General features: G+C 31.1%; 7 protein-coding genes across 7 annotated transcripts; 2 read left to right on the top strand and 5 right to left on the bottom strand.

The window, feature by feature from the left end:
* Nucleotides 1–76: 76 nt before the first annotated feature.
* Nucleotides 77–1,168, bottom strand: FG386_000311 (CpTSP6 extracellular membrane-associated protein with a signal peptide; the record flags this gene model as incomplete). The annotated part of the gene is made up of 1 exon (XM_067339661.1): nt 77–1,168. One exon carries the CDS (start codon nt 1,166–1,168, stop codon nt 77–79), a length of 1,092 nt encoding a protein of 363 aa, XP_067196357.1.
* A 266-nt stretch (nt 1,169–1,434) lies between these two features.
* FG386_000310 (uncharacterized protein) lies at nt 1,435–7,404 on the bottom strand (the record flags this gene model as incomplete). The annotated part of the gene is made up of 1 exon (XM_067339660.1): nt 1,435–7,404. One exon carries the CDS (start codon nt 7,402–7,404, stop codon nt 1,435–1,437), a length of 5,970 nt encoding a protein of 1,989 aa, XP_067196356.1.
* A 469-nt stretch (nt 7,405–7,873) lies between these two features.
* FG386_000309 (sphingomyelinase C precursor) lies at nt 7,874–9,400 on the top strand (the record flags this gene model as incomplete). Its single annotated transcript, XM_067339659.1, has 1 exon — nt 7,874–9,400. The coding sequence occupies one exon, from the start codon at nt 7,874–7,876 to the stop codon at nt 9,398–9,400; it is 1,527 nt and encodes a 508-aa protein (XP_067196355.1).
* A 34-nt stretch (nt 9,401–9,434) lies between these two features.
* Nucleotides 9,435–10,727, bottom strand: FG386_000308 (uncharacterized protein; the record flags this gene model as incomplete). The annotated part of the gene is made up of 1 exon (XM_067339658.1): nt 9,435–10,727. The coding sequence occupies one exon, from the start codon at nt 10,725–10,727 to the stop codon at nt 9,435–9,437; it is 1,293 nt and encodes a 430-aa protein (XP_067196354.1).
* A 118-nt stretch (nt 10,728–10,845) lies between these two features.
* Nucleotides 10,846–12,921, bottom strand: FG386_000307 (uncharacterized protein; the record flags this gene model as incomplete). Its single annotated transcript, XM_067339657.1, has 1 exon — nt 10,846–12,921. One exon carries the CDS (start codon nt 12,919–12,921, stop codon nt 10,846–10,848), a length of 2,076 nt encoding a protein of 691 aa, XP_067196353.1.
* Nucleotides 12,922–13,058: 137 nt separating this feature from the next.
* On the bottom strand, nt 13,059–15,377 carry FG386_000306 (Hca4p helicase DBP4 (helicase CA4) EIF4A-1-family RNA SFII helicase; the record flags this gene model as incomplete). Its single annotated transcript, XM_067339656.1, has 1 exon — nt 13,059–15,377. One exon carries the CDS (start codon nt 15,375–15,377, stop codon nt 13,059–13,061), a length of 2,319 nt encoding a protein of 772 aa, XP_067196352.1.
* Nucleotides 15,378–15,882: 505 nt separating this feature from the next.
* Nucleotides 15,883–17,061, top strand: FG386_000304 (myb proto-oncogene protein; the record flags this gene model as incomplete). The annotated part of the gene is made up of 1 exon (XM_067339654.1): nt 15,883–17,061. One exon carries the CDS (start codon nt 15,883–15,885, stop codon nt 17,059–17,061), a length of 1,179 nt encoding a protein of 392 aa, XP_067196350.1.
* Nucleotides 17,062–17,106: the final 45 nt, after the last annotated feature.

Genomic DNA, 17,106 nt, shown 5'->3' with positions numbered 1-17,106 from the left:
TTTTTCAATATACATTTATTACTATATATTAATCAAAGATAGTAGTTGATTTTTTTTTACAAATTTTCCTATAAAATTACCTATTGTCTAAAGTGAATTCTGTTTCATATTCTATATTTCCATCATCTTCCCACTCATCATAATCATCTTCAATATTCTCGGTATTTACTTCATCAGTATTTGATGTATAATTCAATTCACTACCTGACAAAAGACAATGTAACTTTTTCCCAAAGAAAAAAATGCCTATTTTTGGGAATATTAACGAAGTCGGAACGAAAATAAGTATTCCAGTCACTATCCCCGCAAAAATGAGAGATATTTCAAGCATTCTATATGATTCAAAATCACTTTCATCATCACCATCATCTTTCTCAGACTTAAGGTAAATATCTGAAAGTTCTGTTTTCATGTTACATGTTCGACCTGGAAGGGAACATGTCCAAGTTTCAATTTTATAAGGACACTCAATTCCAGTTACACCTTTAGTAACCCTTTCTCTCGTTGCTTGACCACATTCAGGATTATTTTTATCGACATTCTTCGCTTCAATACATTCTGACAAACTTCCCCAAGTTCCCACCTTACAATCTGTGCATGGATTACTGTCAAATCCTGCAAGTCCGGTAATTATCCCGGGAGCATCCTTCCCACAAATTCTGTTTCCCTTATATAATTTACATCTATTATTATTTTCATCTAGAACAAAGAAAGTACAATCTACCATTACTTCGCAAAAAACTCTACAAGAATCAAAAGATTTAGCCATTACATCTGCTAAAAAGTCCTTATCTGGATTACAGACACCATCAATGTTAAAAAGTGAAGGACATGCCACACCTTCTGAAGTACTTAGAAGTTTCTGATCGCAAGAGGATTTGTCGCATGGAAGTTCAATTATCTTAATTGCAGGAACGCAATCTTCCATTGATTTGTCAACCAATCGTCTCCCACCTACCATTATTCCTTTTTCACATATACAACTTGTCCACCTGAAATCAGTATATTGGCAAAACTCACGTTGCACTTGGTTTTCAATCACATTATTACTACTTTCAGGTTCTAGTTCTTGCAAACTTAATGCTTGTGAGGTGGTACTGGCTCTTTGAAGAGAGCAATGTGAATTATAAAAAAACAAAAGAAAATTTAAAAAGAAAAATCTAATCATTCTAATAAAAAAAAGATAAGTTAGTATCTTTTCTCACACAGAACCGGCAGATTTTCTAGAAACTAGAATCATATCTTAAATGTTCTGCCCACTTGAATTATTAACCGCCAAGAAGACTTTTATTGGGTTAGGTATATCATAACTAAATTGTTAAAAAAAAAAATACAAGCTAGCTCCGCTAGAAGATATTTAATTCCGCTCGGTTGATATTAGTCTTGATTGAATGCTTTTTATGTCTCTAATTTCCCAGATTCAATATGGGGAATTCATATATTTTGCACTCTATTTTTGTAGAAAAGATCAAAAATAACGACTCTTATTACCTTTAATCCAAGAGAAGTGATCATAGGAAATTCTCGAATTAATATTGGGGTAATAATTTCCTCATTTATTCCGTAGTCTTCTAGTAGTAGCCTATCTGTGCCTGAATTTTCTATTATATTATTGAGAACAGTTGAGTGAAAATGTACTGTCTGGGGCATCCCGTTTAGTGCAAGAAACACACCCAAGTTTTTCCTTTCGTAGCATGATAGAGACATAATTCTACCCTTTCCTTCATAATAAATCCTTATATGGTTCATCAAGAAGTTCATCTGTAAATTGAAAATGTTATTTAATTTCACAAATAGTTCTTTTACTTTATTGTCCTTATCAACCAAATAAGTGATTCTAAGTATTTTAACTATATCAGGCGAAATTTTAAGATCGTGATATCCACCTAAATCTGAAAGTATTAAATCTAAATTCATATTTACATGATCGATATAGTTGTATATCAAAAACTTTCCACATGTTTTTTTCCTCTCGGATTCATCCGTCAATTCATTTTTTGTTTTATGTGACTTGTTGTAAGCAGAGTCAGCAATTACAAGTGTACTAGAAAATCTGTCAAACAAATGATTTATTTCGTCATTAATTGGGCTTTCTTGAACTCTGTCATGGACTCCTTTGTAGTTGTCTACTGAATAATAAAAAAACATTTGCTTGGTAACAGAAATATCAGCAGAAATCTTGGATGAATCACTTGTAAGTAATGGAGATTTAACAGTTTGAATTATATGTTTTGCTTCACTCCAGGAATATACAGAACGACCGTCTTTAAGTTTTACCCAAAGCTTCCCTTTGAGCAGTCTTTTTACTTGAGGTGAATTTCTGTCACGTTCAAGATCAATATATAAAGGATAATAGTTGGTACCGAGAACAGTAATGCTCTTTATTTCTTTTAAATCTGGAAGTACTGAAGGCAATATTAAATATTCGGTTTTATGTTTGTTGGAATTTCCTTTTGGGTTCAATTCAAGTTTAATTGGGATATTTTTTACTTCCTTGTAAGCAACTCCCTTGTATTTATAATTAATATCACTCGAATCAGGCAGACTCTTAACTAGCTTTGGAACTACAGCTCTTCTCGCACTTTCTAAAGTACTAATGAAAAGATATCTGAGTGGTTGAAATATTATTCCTGGAGTATTGGTGTCAGATGCATCTTTAGGATAGAAGGGATGTGTTGCTAATATTAAAAATGTTGAACATAACGTGTTGTTGCTATTAAAAGATAAATGACCTGCTGACAAAAAAAGAAATCCAAGGGCATTATTATATGCCATTAATTGGCTATATACACTTTCTATTGGAGGAACAGAAAAATTACTGTATGGTGAGATTGCAGTAGAACTTGTCCATTGAAACTGTGAGGACTCTAGTAACTGATTTCTGAAGTATTTTATCAATTCCAGAATATCCTTATCACCATCTCCGGAAAAAATTATAGAAAGACTTGTCAAGCATACTCTAATTCCAAGATCTTTAGACCACTTATCTATTGTCACTTGTAGACTACAAACTCCTCTGTCTCGAATTGCAGATGCAAGGCAAATAGGAATCTGTATCGGTGGTATAATGTCAATATACCTTATTACCGTCGAAATCACTGTTTTCAATCTCCTAATTCTTTTTCCAGAAAAAACTATTCCAATACCCCAAACAATCCCGCATAATATAGCTATTCTTGATTGAATACAATGTATCCAGTCCAATTCTCCCTTGTTAATGAGATTCACCAGTCTTTCGTCAACCTTTGAATCAGAATAAACTTCATCCAGCTCTTCTTCTAAAATAGGAAATGGAAATGCTCTATCTGGTGGTAAGTACCAGAGATATCTCGGTATTCTATTCCTAATGTATTCGTATTCGGGAACACATTTATCATCCCACTCAATTACTATTTTTGACATTGCCATAAAAATTAGGGTTTCAGGTCTATAATTTATCAGCTCCTCTGGTTTATCAAATGGTATTGGGATTGAATTTGAAATTTGTTCATTTTTGCTGCCTAAATACATTATCGTAAGTGCCAAAATAGCAGGAATCATAAGTATAGTTTGATCAATTGCTTTAGAACAAAAGTGTTTACTCGAATTTGAAAATTTGTTATTTTCTGTAGTATTTGAGTTTACATCAAAGTAGTTTTCATTATCAAAGCTTTCACCTTGAATTGATTTAAATAATTCATTCTCTATTTTAAATCTCTTTAGACCAGAATGATCGATGTAATTTTCTAAATTTGGACCAGATTCAATATTGGAGGAGAACTTCATCATTTTATCAACATGAATACAAGATAAAAACATTTCTGTGATGTTATTCCCAATAGAAAAGATTTTTGAAGAGCTGCATTCAGTATCCTCACCCTTCTGAATAACAATTCCAAGAGAAATTGCTACAGAAATTGAATATATGAAAGGATTTATTGACGCATGATCATCTACTTCTGAAATCGATCTTAAAAATTCAGAAGAAAGGATCTCTATTACTTGTGCATTTCTGGTTTGAGCAAATAAAAGGCCAATTGATGTAATTGCTGAATATTGATTAAAGTTAGATATCTGGAGAGACTTTGTATAAACATTAGGTAGAACACTTGGTATATGCATAAGATAAAGTCTAAGCAAAAGTTTATTCTGTGTTTTTAAGGCTGAAATTGCAGTTCCAAGTAATAGGGAGCATGTTTTCACCGTGTTTCCGTCATTTTGTAGAATTCTATAAATTTCTGTTGGTTCTATTATTAGTGGATAGTTATTTGCCACTTTATTATTTCTAGATCTTATAAATCCATTAAGTGAAATTCCAAATAAGAAGCCGGAAAGAAAGGGTGTATCGTCTGGGGATGAAAATGATTTTATTTGTTCAAATAACCAAGACTTTCTCTTCAAGTCTTGTTCTAATACATTTAAATAGTCACAATTTAAATTAAATTTCACTGATTCTAATATTCCCAAATAGAAATCATTCCATACTGATATTTCAAAATATAATTCTTTAAAACGATCAAAGTCTACGCTCAAAAGAGTGTTAGAGGCAATTTCGTATACTTTACTGACTATTTTGGGTCTGTTCAACTTTGACAAATTAATATCAAAAGAATAACATCCAAATGTACATGCAGTCTTTCCCAAAAAATTTGTATACAATATTTGTATTGCATCAATAATCCTCTGTCTCTGAAACTCATCCCAAGATTCCTCATCGATTGGATAAGCTCCTGATGAACGCTGGAGTAAAACCTGAGGTGGAATTTGTAGCGAGAACAACTCCAATGCTTCACAAAATCTTGTATCATAAGAAAAGACTTTAAAGAACCGATCAAAAAGAAAATTGGACGGTTTTAAACCTGAATATTCAGAGAGGTATAGCTTCCACTTTTCAACAATAGTTTCTCTATCAGAATTGTATTTTCTTGTCTTATCAACCTTTCCTTTGTAGTAAGAATGAATATTCTCAAGCATGTTCTTTTGATCATCTACTGAATTTCTTCCATGCGGGAGTGCAGTTGCTGGAACATTTACATATGATTTTTTTTTTGGACTTCTGATAAAGTTGAAATTAATAGTTGGCCTTTCAAGAACACTTTCTGAACTCAATAAGTCAACTCTTTCAATTAAACAATATTCCTTATCATTCAAATTTAGATTTATATTATTATTTGAAAAGTCACAAAGAAGTTTTTTTATTGGTAATGATATAATTGGACTTAACAATGGGTAGATATCTCTACTGATTCCACTTGAGCTGATGAATCTTAAAATTTCGAGTTTATCAGGATTCCATAATAAATTTTCATAGAGACTTAGGGTAAATTGTTGTAAAGGAAAGTATTTTTTTATAACTAAATAATAATTATCTGTCTTATCTAACTTGTTAAAATTCAATATCATTGAGATTTTGTTTAGTAAAATTGGAGGAGTTTCCCATTCATCTAATTGCTTTTTTACATTTTCAGCACAAAAGGTGCTATACTTTAGATCAAGTGATTGATAGTATTCATAATACATTTGCAGACCAAGTATTTTTGAAACAGGAAGTAAGATATCTTCCTTTAATCGATTTGCCACACAACCCTCAATATTCAATAATGGGAATAAGGACAGTTCCTCAAATAAGCAATGTAATATATATATTAGGTCAATATTTACCTTCATATATAATACTTTCTTGTCCTTAATATCATTTTCCACCTGTTTTTCAGAATTTAATAATTCAGGTGGAATCATTCCTTTCGAAAAAAGAGAAGAAAACTCTTCTCTATCAAAGGGAGAACCTGATCTACTTTTAAAATGTTCTTTCCAAAATGACATTAAATTTGGTAGGTGGATTGATCCATTAGGAGTACTCTTCTCCTGGAAAACTTTGATTTTTTTGTATACGCTACTTGATAAAGGCGAATCTATTATTTTTTCGTTTCTAGTAAAAACCATTCCATTTTCTTTTAATTCGTCGTTAGTGTTAATACCAACTCCTAATATAATATTGCATAGAGTTTTCCACTGTAAATTGTAATTAGAACCAAAGATACTCCTCACAAGACTTGTTGAAAAAGAGAAATTTGTAACTTTAATTATAAACTTTGTGAGTATTTGTAATAAAATATCATCAGAAATTAATTTGATGTTACATCTGAAACCCTTTTCAACTTTTTTACCTAGTGATTCCCCATCTGGAACCAAAGCTAGAATATCAAAATTGTCACTTATTCCAGAGCTAAGGTCTATCACTTCAAACATATCACTTGATTTGCCCTCAATATTAATTTTTGTAATAAAAATAAAACCGAAATAAAGTGAAATTTCACCTGCATTTGATAAAACGATAGAGAAAGTAGGCACATTTTCTATTTCATTGAAAAACAGTTCATTTGATTGCTGAAAATAAAATCCAGATAGAGAACTTATCCCAAAAAATTTATTTTTAAAATTTCCAAAGTCCATTGGTATAACTGATTTTACATTCTCCAATATATCAAAAGTTATAGAATTAGAATCATATTGAAGGACTCCATCATTGCATATACTTCTAAATAAGTCGGTATTAAACCCAACAAACCTCAATTGTTTATTTTTTGGGATGTGGAATACAAAGTAATACTTGTCTTCTAAAATTGTTTTTTCAATAAAAGCTGTCTTAGCAATGAAGTTCCCACACCCTGCCTCTTCTCTCCAAATCACTTTTAAAGATAATATTGACGAAATTGAATTATATAAATAGGAATACTTCAGTAAAAAGTGGTATTTGTCGGCAGAATTATAAGCAAAGATGATGGGATATTCTCTTGCCCCCCAAATTATCTTGATATCATTAAGTGATTTCTTAAAATTGTCCAAACTGTTGTAATCCTCAATAAAAATATGTTTTGGTTGTTCTAGTGGATGATCTAAGATTACTCTGTATACAAGGTCTTCTTTATTTGTTTTCCGAAAACCAACTAGAATTGCACCTTTTTTCAAAGGGAAAATTTCCAAAAAATTCAAATCATCAATTATTATTTTTCTATTTTCATTCTCCTTTACTAAATAAAGAGAACCATTATTATCAATAAACATAATGCATGTTCCATAACGTGAAAAATTTATTTCACACCAGAATGATGGTTCAATATCTGAAATAATTGTTCTTCTTATATTCATATGTCTTTTTATCGGACGGTTAGTTTCAACTGTATGATAACTGCATTTTGTTAAAATACGAAACAGTTTTTTTGTACAGTTTGACCAACAGTAAAGAATTTCGTTTCTATCGCTATCTATTTCCGTTCTTCTTGGATAATTCCATCCTCGTTTTTTACTTGTGTTTACATGGTTATGAAATGGAAATATACAAGTATCAGTTTCATTTTTTTCATATTTATTGTTTATGCTGTTCGTATAAACAGAAAACTCTTCAAAAATATATGCACTCGCCATTTGAAGAGCAATATGTTGTTTTTTCAAAAGTCTCTCACACTCTTGTGTGGAACTATATTATTTACTTAATAGGGAATTTCCACAATTTTTCTATATCGCGGGAATCATAAACATCACTTCGTTTACATTAAAAAATAATAAAAAAAACAAACAAAATGAATGATTTAAATAATTTATTAGTAGTAAAATAACTTTTTTTTTACTTGTGTTATATATAATACTCAAAATTTGAAATAATGTTTTGTTGTCTTAGTTTCCAAATGAATTAACTTTTTTATAATATCTTGATAGTGTTAAAACGTTTTATTTACTCTCTATATTTGCTTAAATAATTTTTTATTAGCCACTAATACTGCCATTTTTATTTTATTAATTATATTTCTAATTTGCGTATCGTGCATAATTGCGGTTGATTGTGCGTTAGCAGTTTAGATATGAAAAAAAAATAATATAAATATTCTATTTCGATATGTGGGTAGCAGAAGATGGCCTTCCAGATCAAATAAGTTTTTTGACATTTAATGCTGGTCTACTAGAGTACCGTCTTTGTGGAGTGAAGCTTTATCAGAATCCTCCTTATACGGCCCATAGACTTTTACAGATACCATCAGCGTTGAGAGGAATCAATGCTGATATAATAGCATTGCAAGAAGTATTTGATGAGAAACACTCAGATTATATTATTGAATCTCTTCAACCAATTTATCCATATTTTGCTAGGGAATCTAGACAAAAAAATCTAAAACAGAAGGGTTTAAAAAGATGGCAACCTATTTCACTAATACATAATCAATTGGCTTTACATAACGGTCTTTTGGTTTTAAGCAAGTACCCTATATTAAATGCGAGATTTACATGTTTTAGTGACGTAACTTTAATTGAGGAATGGTTTATTAGCAAAGGAATGTTAGAGGTTTCAATAGAAATACCAGGAATGGAGAATTCACCTTTAACATTATTCAACATTCATATGGCAAGTGGTGCAGTTAATCCAGAATCAGAGAAAATAGAATCACTAAGAAACAAGGAAATTGAACAACTTCTTTCAGCATGTGATTATGCAATTAGAAGAGGAGAAGTTCCAATAATTATCGGAGACTTGAATGCTGCACCAAATTGTTGCGGAAGCAATTATCAATATTTTATTGATAGAGGATGGAGGGATTGCTTTGATTACATTAAAAGTGAGTTCAAGGATAGTACATCTGCATCTTCGAAAATTAACTCACAAAACAATCTTAAAAGTGACGAAAGTGGATTAAGAGAGAGGGCATACATAGATATGGACGACCTTTATGATGATGAAAGCTGTTTTTGCAAAGATATTGTTGCCCATAGCGGAGAGAAAATAGAAGAAGATGAGTACGCAAGCAATTCAAGCATAGAATCATATTCTACAAGGATTGAGGTTGATACTACACCTATGATGAACATAAAGAACTTAACCATGAAAGGGATTAACAAGAGTAACGATGACGTTGCTGTTGTTAATAAACTTGTTTCTTCTTTTGCTGTAGCAAGGGCTGCTGTTGAAGCAGCGAAAAAGGGGTTTACTTCGTGTTCTCCTGAATCGACTGCAATAGAAGTTGTTACAACAAACAGGGCTTTTTCAAATCAAAACAAACTCGCAGAATTTCAAGATGAATACTCCATTAAACCTTACTTACCAGGGAACATAGAATATTGCAGTGGTTCGTGTTTTTCCTGTGACTTTACTTGGGATCCAAACAATCCTCTTAATATAATTGGCCCACACAGTGGTTGTCACGGTCAAAGGTGTGATCATATTTTCCTTCCACCTACTCACGTTTCGAAAAAGCTCGCATTTTTCGAACCTAAAAAATCTAGTGTGATTCTAAGAGAACCCAGAGTCCTTGTCGATGGTTGGTGCTTCGGATGTGTGGGATCAGCGGTTTTTGTCACACTAAGTGATCACTATGGGGTTTATGTCGAACTTAAGAAAAAAAACTCAAGTTACCAGAAGAATGAATATTAATTATATTTCATTTATTATTTATTTTTAATATAAGCTAATATTTTATTATTGAGAACCCTAATGTTGTTGTTGTCAAAATAGTAAATATTAAGGTAGCAATGAAAACATAATTAATGTCATCGCTGTTTCCAACTGGGACTCTTATTATTACCCCTCCCTCCTGATTTACTTTCAATATATTTCCTTTATGTGAAGCTTTAAGTTCTGAAGTGTAGTATACACATGTATTATCTTTAAATTTTTGTGAAGCGTTTACGATTAAGTTAGGGTTTATTAACTTTACTTCCTTATAATTGCAACCTGAACATGCAGATTGATACCTCATGTGTATAGGTACCACAGATTTATATCCAAAACTTAACAATAGTGAACTACGAGATTCATCACTAGGTCTTTCAATATGTACAGGATGCAGGGGAATGATCTTTCCATCTATTTCCTTTATATCTCCATTTTTTTGAGTTATCTCGTCAATATCCAAAAATACTTCCCTTGGAAGTACATCAAATAAAACAAAAGAATTTAAATCTCTTTTTGTTATGACTTTAGTTTCATAATTCCAGTGATAACCGCTTCCATCAAGTTTCCTAATAACCTCAAAATCCTTAATGCACTGCTCTTTTGAATCAAATTTAATGAACTTAGAGACAGTAACATTCGTTTTCCAATCTTTTTTTGAACTATTAAATACAGAAACTCTTTTTAAATAATTAATTGATTCAAGTGAATCAGAAATACCGAACAAAATCTTAGATTGTTGCATTGATATAAGCTGTCCATAATTCTTTAGAGGAATATTAACATATTTCAACTCTTCATCTTCAGTTGAAAATAATTCTGAATGGTCCGGCGAAAATATATTAACATTACTTAATATATTAATAAGATTTTCACGCTCATATACAGTATTCAAAACATAAAAAATATCTTCAATTGAATATAATTTTGTTGGAAGAATATTTTCAGTATTGAAAATCTGATCAAAATTAGGCAAACTAAGTATTAAATCAAGTATACTTTTGTACAAATTACATTCATTTTTTCCTTTGAAAAATATAAATAAACCAGAAGGAAAAGATGGTATGAAAGAAATCTGATGTTCAGATGGATTAAATAAAATAGTATACCAACTTAAACAATCACTTGAACTATTATGCAGTGTATTGTTTATATGCACATCAAACGTTTCTGTTTTAATTGTGTGTTTTACTGTGTCTATTTGAAGATTCAAATTTTTCGAATAAATTTTTGTCGATAAAAGCGAATTGATGACCAAAAAGGTCAAAATAAAAACAATTCTTCGTCCAATTATTTCAAGCAAAAACATTTCCTATCCTAATGTGTGCTTCCGCCACTAGATAATAAAGGGCGGAATTATTATTTTTAATTTTATTGTCAATATAAATCAAAAATCACAAATAAAATCTAAAAATAACATTATTAGTTCAATCTACATTTGAATTTATTGTTTCCGGAACAGAGACTGAAAATCTAGTTGATATCCTTCTTTTTATATCTTCTCCAGAATCTTTTAAAACAAAACTAGTGTGTTGTATGTACAGAATGTAAGGCAAAACATATCTGCAAAATAGGATTCTTCTAACCCTATCTAGAGGGATTGTGTGTAAGAATATTACAGATGTTGAAGGTACAATAATAGCAAGTAAACAAGGGATGTATTTGTCAACGCCTCCCGAAATAACAACCGTAAAAATAAATGAGAATAACCCCCATATTGAATAAATGATAATTGTAGAAGTTACTCTAAGGTTTAGATATGTACCTGCAATTAAAAACGTTGATGACAAGGTAACAAATCTAAGAGTAATATTCCCCATTAGTAAACAATCTACAATATTACAAAATATTACCCAAGTTCCGATTGAAATAGTTAGTAATTGAATATAAGTGTGAATAGAATTAGAAATTGAGTGAATATTCATCATTTTGTTGTATAAACAATTAATTGCCTTTTTTCTATATGTACATTCATCTTTCTCAAACTTTTTTTGACTATTGTAGGTACTCTCCCTCCTCATTTTAATCTTATTGAATTCACACAAAAAATAAATGATAACCATAATTAATATTGAAACAAAAAGTTGTATTCCCTCACGAATGATTAGAAAAGTTGTTTTATTTAAAAGTTTTATAGCACACACATAAGGTGAATAATTGCATAAGAGTTTCTGTTCATTTGTTAAAAAGAGCATTATCCATTCTGCAGAAGACATAAAAGGGGTTATAATACATGACAAAAAAATATATAGTAACAGTTTTTCTACTGTAATGCAAGAATAGTATCGAAGCCATTGTATATACATTCCCTCAAATTCTTGGTCCAGAAATTCTTGTGAAATTGTTTTTGTTGAGATAGGGAGTGTAGAGTTCTGAAACTCGGAAAATCTTATTGTGAGAACAAAGTGTTCATACTTATATATCAATATTCTAAACATTTGTTTTGTTTTTTGTTTATATTTATTAATAAATGTCATCGAAGGTGAAAATCTATTGTATAATTCATTTCTCTTAACTAATAAACTATTATATAGACCTTGCAATGATGAAGAATAGGGTAATGTTTCAAATTCACCAACCGATTGAATAGGAGTGTCTATAAAAATAGACGAGCCTAATGAAGAAGATTCAATAGAATTGTCAACATAGGACAATGCACGTGAGTCATTAACTGAGTTTACTGAAGATGAATTTAAAATGGATGTGGATGATAATAGAACCTCTGAACCTGTTCTAGTAACATTTTTTGAATTAACTATATTACCTTCAAGGTTATCTGTTTGATTTATTAATTTTTTTAATGATATCCCTAAACTCTTTGAGTGACTTATCAGTTCTCTTTCATTCTCAATTATCACATCAATATCATAGAGTGAACTGATCTTATTAATTGTGATATCTCTTATTATTGAGCAGTTTGTATAAATGTTCAATAAAACAACTAAACCGACCGAAAGTCTTGAAAATAGCAACGTAAAACTTAATACATGTAAAATTCTCTCTTCATGGTAATAATTGTCTAAAGTTGCTAGTAACTTATAATTTGACCATGTTAGTGAGCAGATACCAATCACTGAATTAAAAAACAAAAACATAGGATGAAATCCTGTAAACCAAAACATGAAGAAAAACGAGAGAATATCCAAGATTCGGAAATAAAAATTTCCAACACTGAAAATAGGAATGATGCAAATATTCATTAGGATTACCAGCCATAATAGAAATAGGGGAAGTTTTCCCTCTCTCATTCTATGTGAAATTAAATAACAAGCAATGGTAAAAATTAACCTCAATGAATTTGCAATTATAATTGCGTTGCTTCCATTGTATCCACTTAAAATAAAATAAAGCAAAGACAGAATTGACAGGAATAAAAAAATTTCGTATGTTTCTCTCACAAACGCATGAATAACTACTGTTCTTGTCTTGTTAGCCTTTCTAGAATTTAAGTTTGAATCAACTTCGGAATTCAAATTCGAGTCCTCAGTAAGGGAATTTTGCATCTTAGAAATAAAATATTCTGATACATATCTATTAAAAGATAAACATAAAACAAAATATAAATATTAATAAATTAATAATCAATTGCGTTGTAAAATTATTCAAATACCAAGTCGGTTTCGAGGGAAAATAATTGCGCTTATTTATGGATTTTAATCCCCAACTTTTTAAGAGCCTCCGATGCCAAATCTTCTATTTTATTTTCATTTCTGGATCCATCACTTAAACTATCTTCAAGATAGTTTTCCCCATATGAAATATCAAGTTCATTTGGTATTTCCAATTTTCTTCTCTCTCGTAAAACTCGCCTTTTTTTAACGTGCATATTGTGTACCCTTTCTCTATCCCTATTTTTGTCACCTTCAGTCTGACTTTTTAATCTGTTCTTGATTCTCTCAAAATATCCAGTACCAGTATCTTCTTCGGAGGAAGAAAATTTTATACCATAATCTAACTTTTCCTTGTCGTCATCACTAAAAAATACGTGTTTCTTCTCAAATTCAAACTCTCTATGGCCACGAATCTTTCCAGAAAAGTCAGATCTAAATTTTAACTTATTAATAATTTTTCTTTCATCTTTCTTGATTAAACTTGACTCTTCATTGTTTCCAATTGATACTTGTGACACAGAAACAATACAATCTTCATCTAGAGTCTCTTTAAGACTCTGTTCTGAATTAAGGCCATATTCACTAGAATCAGTTCTATTTTCAAATTTATCCTGAGATTCTTGCTTCAGAAGTTTTCTCTGTCTCAATTTTTCCTTGAACCTTTGGAGCTTTGTTGATTGTTTGATGTTTTTATTTTTTTGGCTTTCCTCGGAAATTTGGTTGAATTTTATCTTTGGTGGAATAACCAAACCCATGGAAATTGAAAAAGCAGGAAAATCTAACTTTTTCAACTCTTCACGTCTTTCTGGAGGTGCTAAAATGAAGCAACTTTTTACGTATGCAGAAAATGCCTTCTCTGCCAAAACTCTAATACTTGGGTCCGAAGCACAGAGAATTTGAAGTGTAGAATTTATTGTAAAGCGCATTTCGTGAAAATTAGATTCAACTCTCTTTAAAGATTTAAACCCTCTGTCCACAATTGAATCAATAAAATATTTTTCATTAGGCATGGCAAACATCAGCGATCTACCCTTAAAAACACATCTAGCTGTTCTTCCAATTCTATGGATGTATGTATCAACACTGTCTGGAATGTCCAATTGAATCACCCAATCTATTTGCGGAAAATCTAGGCCTCTGGATGCTATATCTGTACAGAAAAGAACTATTCCTTTACTTCTCTCATTTGTTTCAAGAGTGTTTAAATTTTTAATGTTCCTATTTTTTTCTTCCATTTTATTTGTATGTAAGTGAAACTTGTGCACTACTTCAAGTCTCTTTTGAAGTGACTGCTTGCCGTGTAATTCCAATACTTTACAACCTAATTTTAATTTTGAAAACACTGTGTGAAAGTATCTAACTTGTTTGCAACAAGAGACAAATACTATCATTTTTTTATTTGAATGTGTTCTTACGAAATTAAATAATGTATCTATTTTTTCTTCAATTGGTACATATATATACAATTGATAGAGTATATTGGGTAATATTCCAATATCATCTAGTGAACACTTTTTTAAATTGTTAATATCAAATAGTCTCGGATTACTTTCCAGATTCATTATCTCAGTTGGTTCAATTGTAGCAGAGAAAACCATTGTCTGCCTCCCAGTCTTGGGTTTTGGAATGCCCTCCAAAATTATTTCAATATCCTTTGAAAATCCCATATCTAACATTCTATCGACTTCGTCAATAACTAATATCATTAGATTATCTGAATTCCAAAGCGGAGATTCATCCATGTGCTGAATCAATCTTCCTGGTGTTGCAATAAGAATGTTTAATAAATTTATTCTTGTTGCTTCAGATTTTATATCTTTTCCACCAACAATACAACCTGCTGAAAGAGAAGAATGAAATTTCCCAATTTCCTTAACGATATCGAATATTTGGCTTGCCAACTCTCTTGTTGGTGCTATAACTAGAGCAAGAAGTCCGTCCGAAGAACAGTAGTTTCTTCTGTAAATATTTTCCAAAATTGGTATAAGATACGCCAATGTTTTTCCACTTCCTGTTCTAGCTTGCCCAATAACATCTCTACCTTGTAAGGAATAAGGTAATGTAAATTTTTGAATTAGTGTCATTTGATTATATCCACATGATTTTAACCCCTCAATAGTTCTTCGGCTGATAGGTAAGTCAGAAAATAAATCATAAGTCATTATGCTGTTTCTCATTTTTTCATTTGAGCTCCCTTCTGAACCCGTTTCAAGCTCCCTAATATTCGGATTTTTCCAGATTTCATCATTATTCGGAAGTTCAATAACTACCCTATTTCTTAGTGTCTTTATTTCCAAGTCATCATTGTATTTATTTATCTTTTTCAACTTCACTTTAGAATTTCTCATTTTAATCAAGTCAGAATTTACATATCCAAAAAAAAGCTGCGCCACCACATGCGCCAATCTGTTTAATTATTTCGTTGTTTTTCTCATGGGTTGTAAAATACTTGCTGCGGAATTTTATTTACCACATTTGAGCCTCAAATATTCTTTTTGTATTATTTGTTTTCAAAGAGAACTAAGTTAATTGCGTAATGCGTAACATTTTATTAAATACTATAACTTCATACTCAAAACGAATTACAACACCTCCAATATTTACCGCCAATACTTTTTACACTAAAAGAATTCTCCAGAACACAAAAAGCGCAACTCCAAATTTGTTTTTTTTACTTGTTTTTATTTGTTTTTGGAGAGACATTTTGAAATGTATCGTCGTTGCAACGATATCAACTCCTTTTGTGATGTCAGTAAGCATGTGCCCCACATCAAACAAAAACCAGAATACAAATTCTATACTTATTCATAGAGCTTACAGAATTCTAAGATATTTCTCATGATAAATTACTAAATGCCCCAAGAGCCATGGAATGCAGAAGAAGATGAGCTGTTGTATCAGTTGGTCCAACGCCTTGGCCCTTCAAGTTGGTCAGAGACAGCGAGACTTCTAAATTCAACTCTTAATGTGAATAGACTGGCAAAACAATGTAGAGAAAGATGGATATCACATGTGGACCCGAGAATAAGGCGAGGTGACTGGTCACTTTCAGAGGATCGTTTTATTCTGCACCAGCAAAATCTATGGGGTAATCGTTGGGCTGATATTGCTAGACATCTCCCTGGAAGAACAACACATGCAGTTAAAAATAGATACCATCAGCTTCAGAGATTACTTAACCAAGGTAAAACAAAATTAGAAACTATTCTTAACGCACCTCTTATTAGCGTTGTACCACATTTTTTACAACAAACTAACAGTGTTAAAGAGGGATCTGGAAAGAACGTTGTTTTGGGACTTCAACAGAAAGTTAAGAAACATAATAAGAAAAAAAAAGATGCACTAAATATCCGAGAACATTTCGATGAACATGGGTCGATAGATTCAATTAACAATAGAGTCATTTACGTTGGTAGGGATGACATTCATCAAGAAAAGAATTTTGAAATTGAAGTGATTCATTCTGAAACTAGTGATAAAATAAATACTGAAAACGAAATACGTCTATTCGAAAACTTAAGGAATAAAGAAAACCTAAAAAATGAAATATCTTTCAATCAAATTTGTCCAAACACAGAAAATCATATAAACAGTTTAAAAATCAATCAAATCAATTATTCCCCAAACAATCAAAACAGCCCGTGTTTGGAGTTTCAACAATCTCCTGGTGTCCTTCTCTCAAGTGATGTTGGAATCTATCCAGTAACACCAACAATATTGATATGCAATGACTCATGTAAAGTTCCAAATGTAAGCGAACCCTCTACATGTGAAACTAATGGCAACGAGTATATATCAAAGACGGGCTACTCAACTCCTTCGTCTATCAACAATGAGAATATATCTCCAAAACAAGTACAAAATATTTGTTCTCTGAATGAAGAATCAACTATTTATTCTGAAATTAACTATAGGGAGCCTAATTGGTATAATTGGAATGACGAACCAACTGATTGGGAAAGTAGTACATTACAAAGGCTCGATACTGGGAGTATTGTAGATCCATTTTTACATTCATTTACAAACATTTAAGTTTTCATATATCACAGAGTAGTTTTAGAATAAATAATTAATTGT

This window comes from Cryptosporidium ryanae (assembly GCF_009792415.1).
Source record: "Cryptosporidium ryanae isolate 45019 chromosome Unknown contig_13, whole genome shotgun sequence".
Taxonomy (NCBI): Eukaryota; Apicomplexa; class Conoidasida; order Eucoccidiorida; family Cryptosporidiidae; genus Cryptosporidium; species Cryptosporidium ryanae.
The sequence above is the reverse complement of the archived record's forward strand: the minus strand, read 5'-3'. Positions and strand labels throughout refer to the sequence as shown.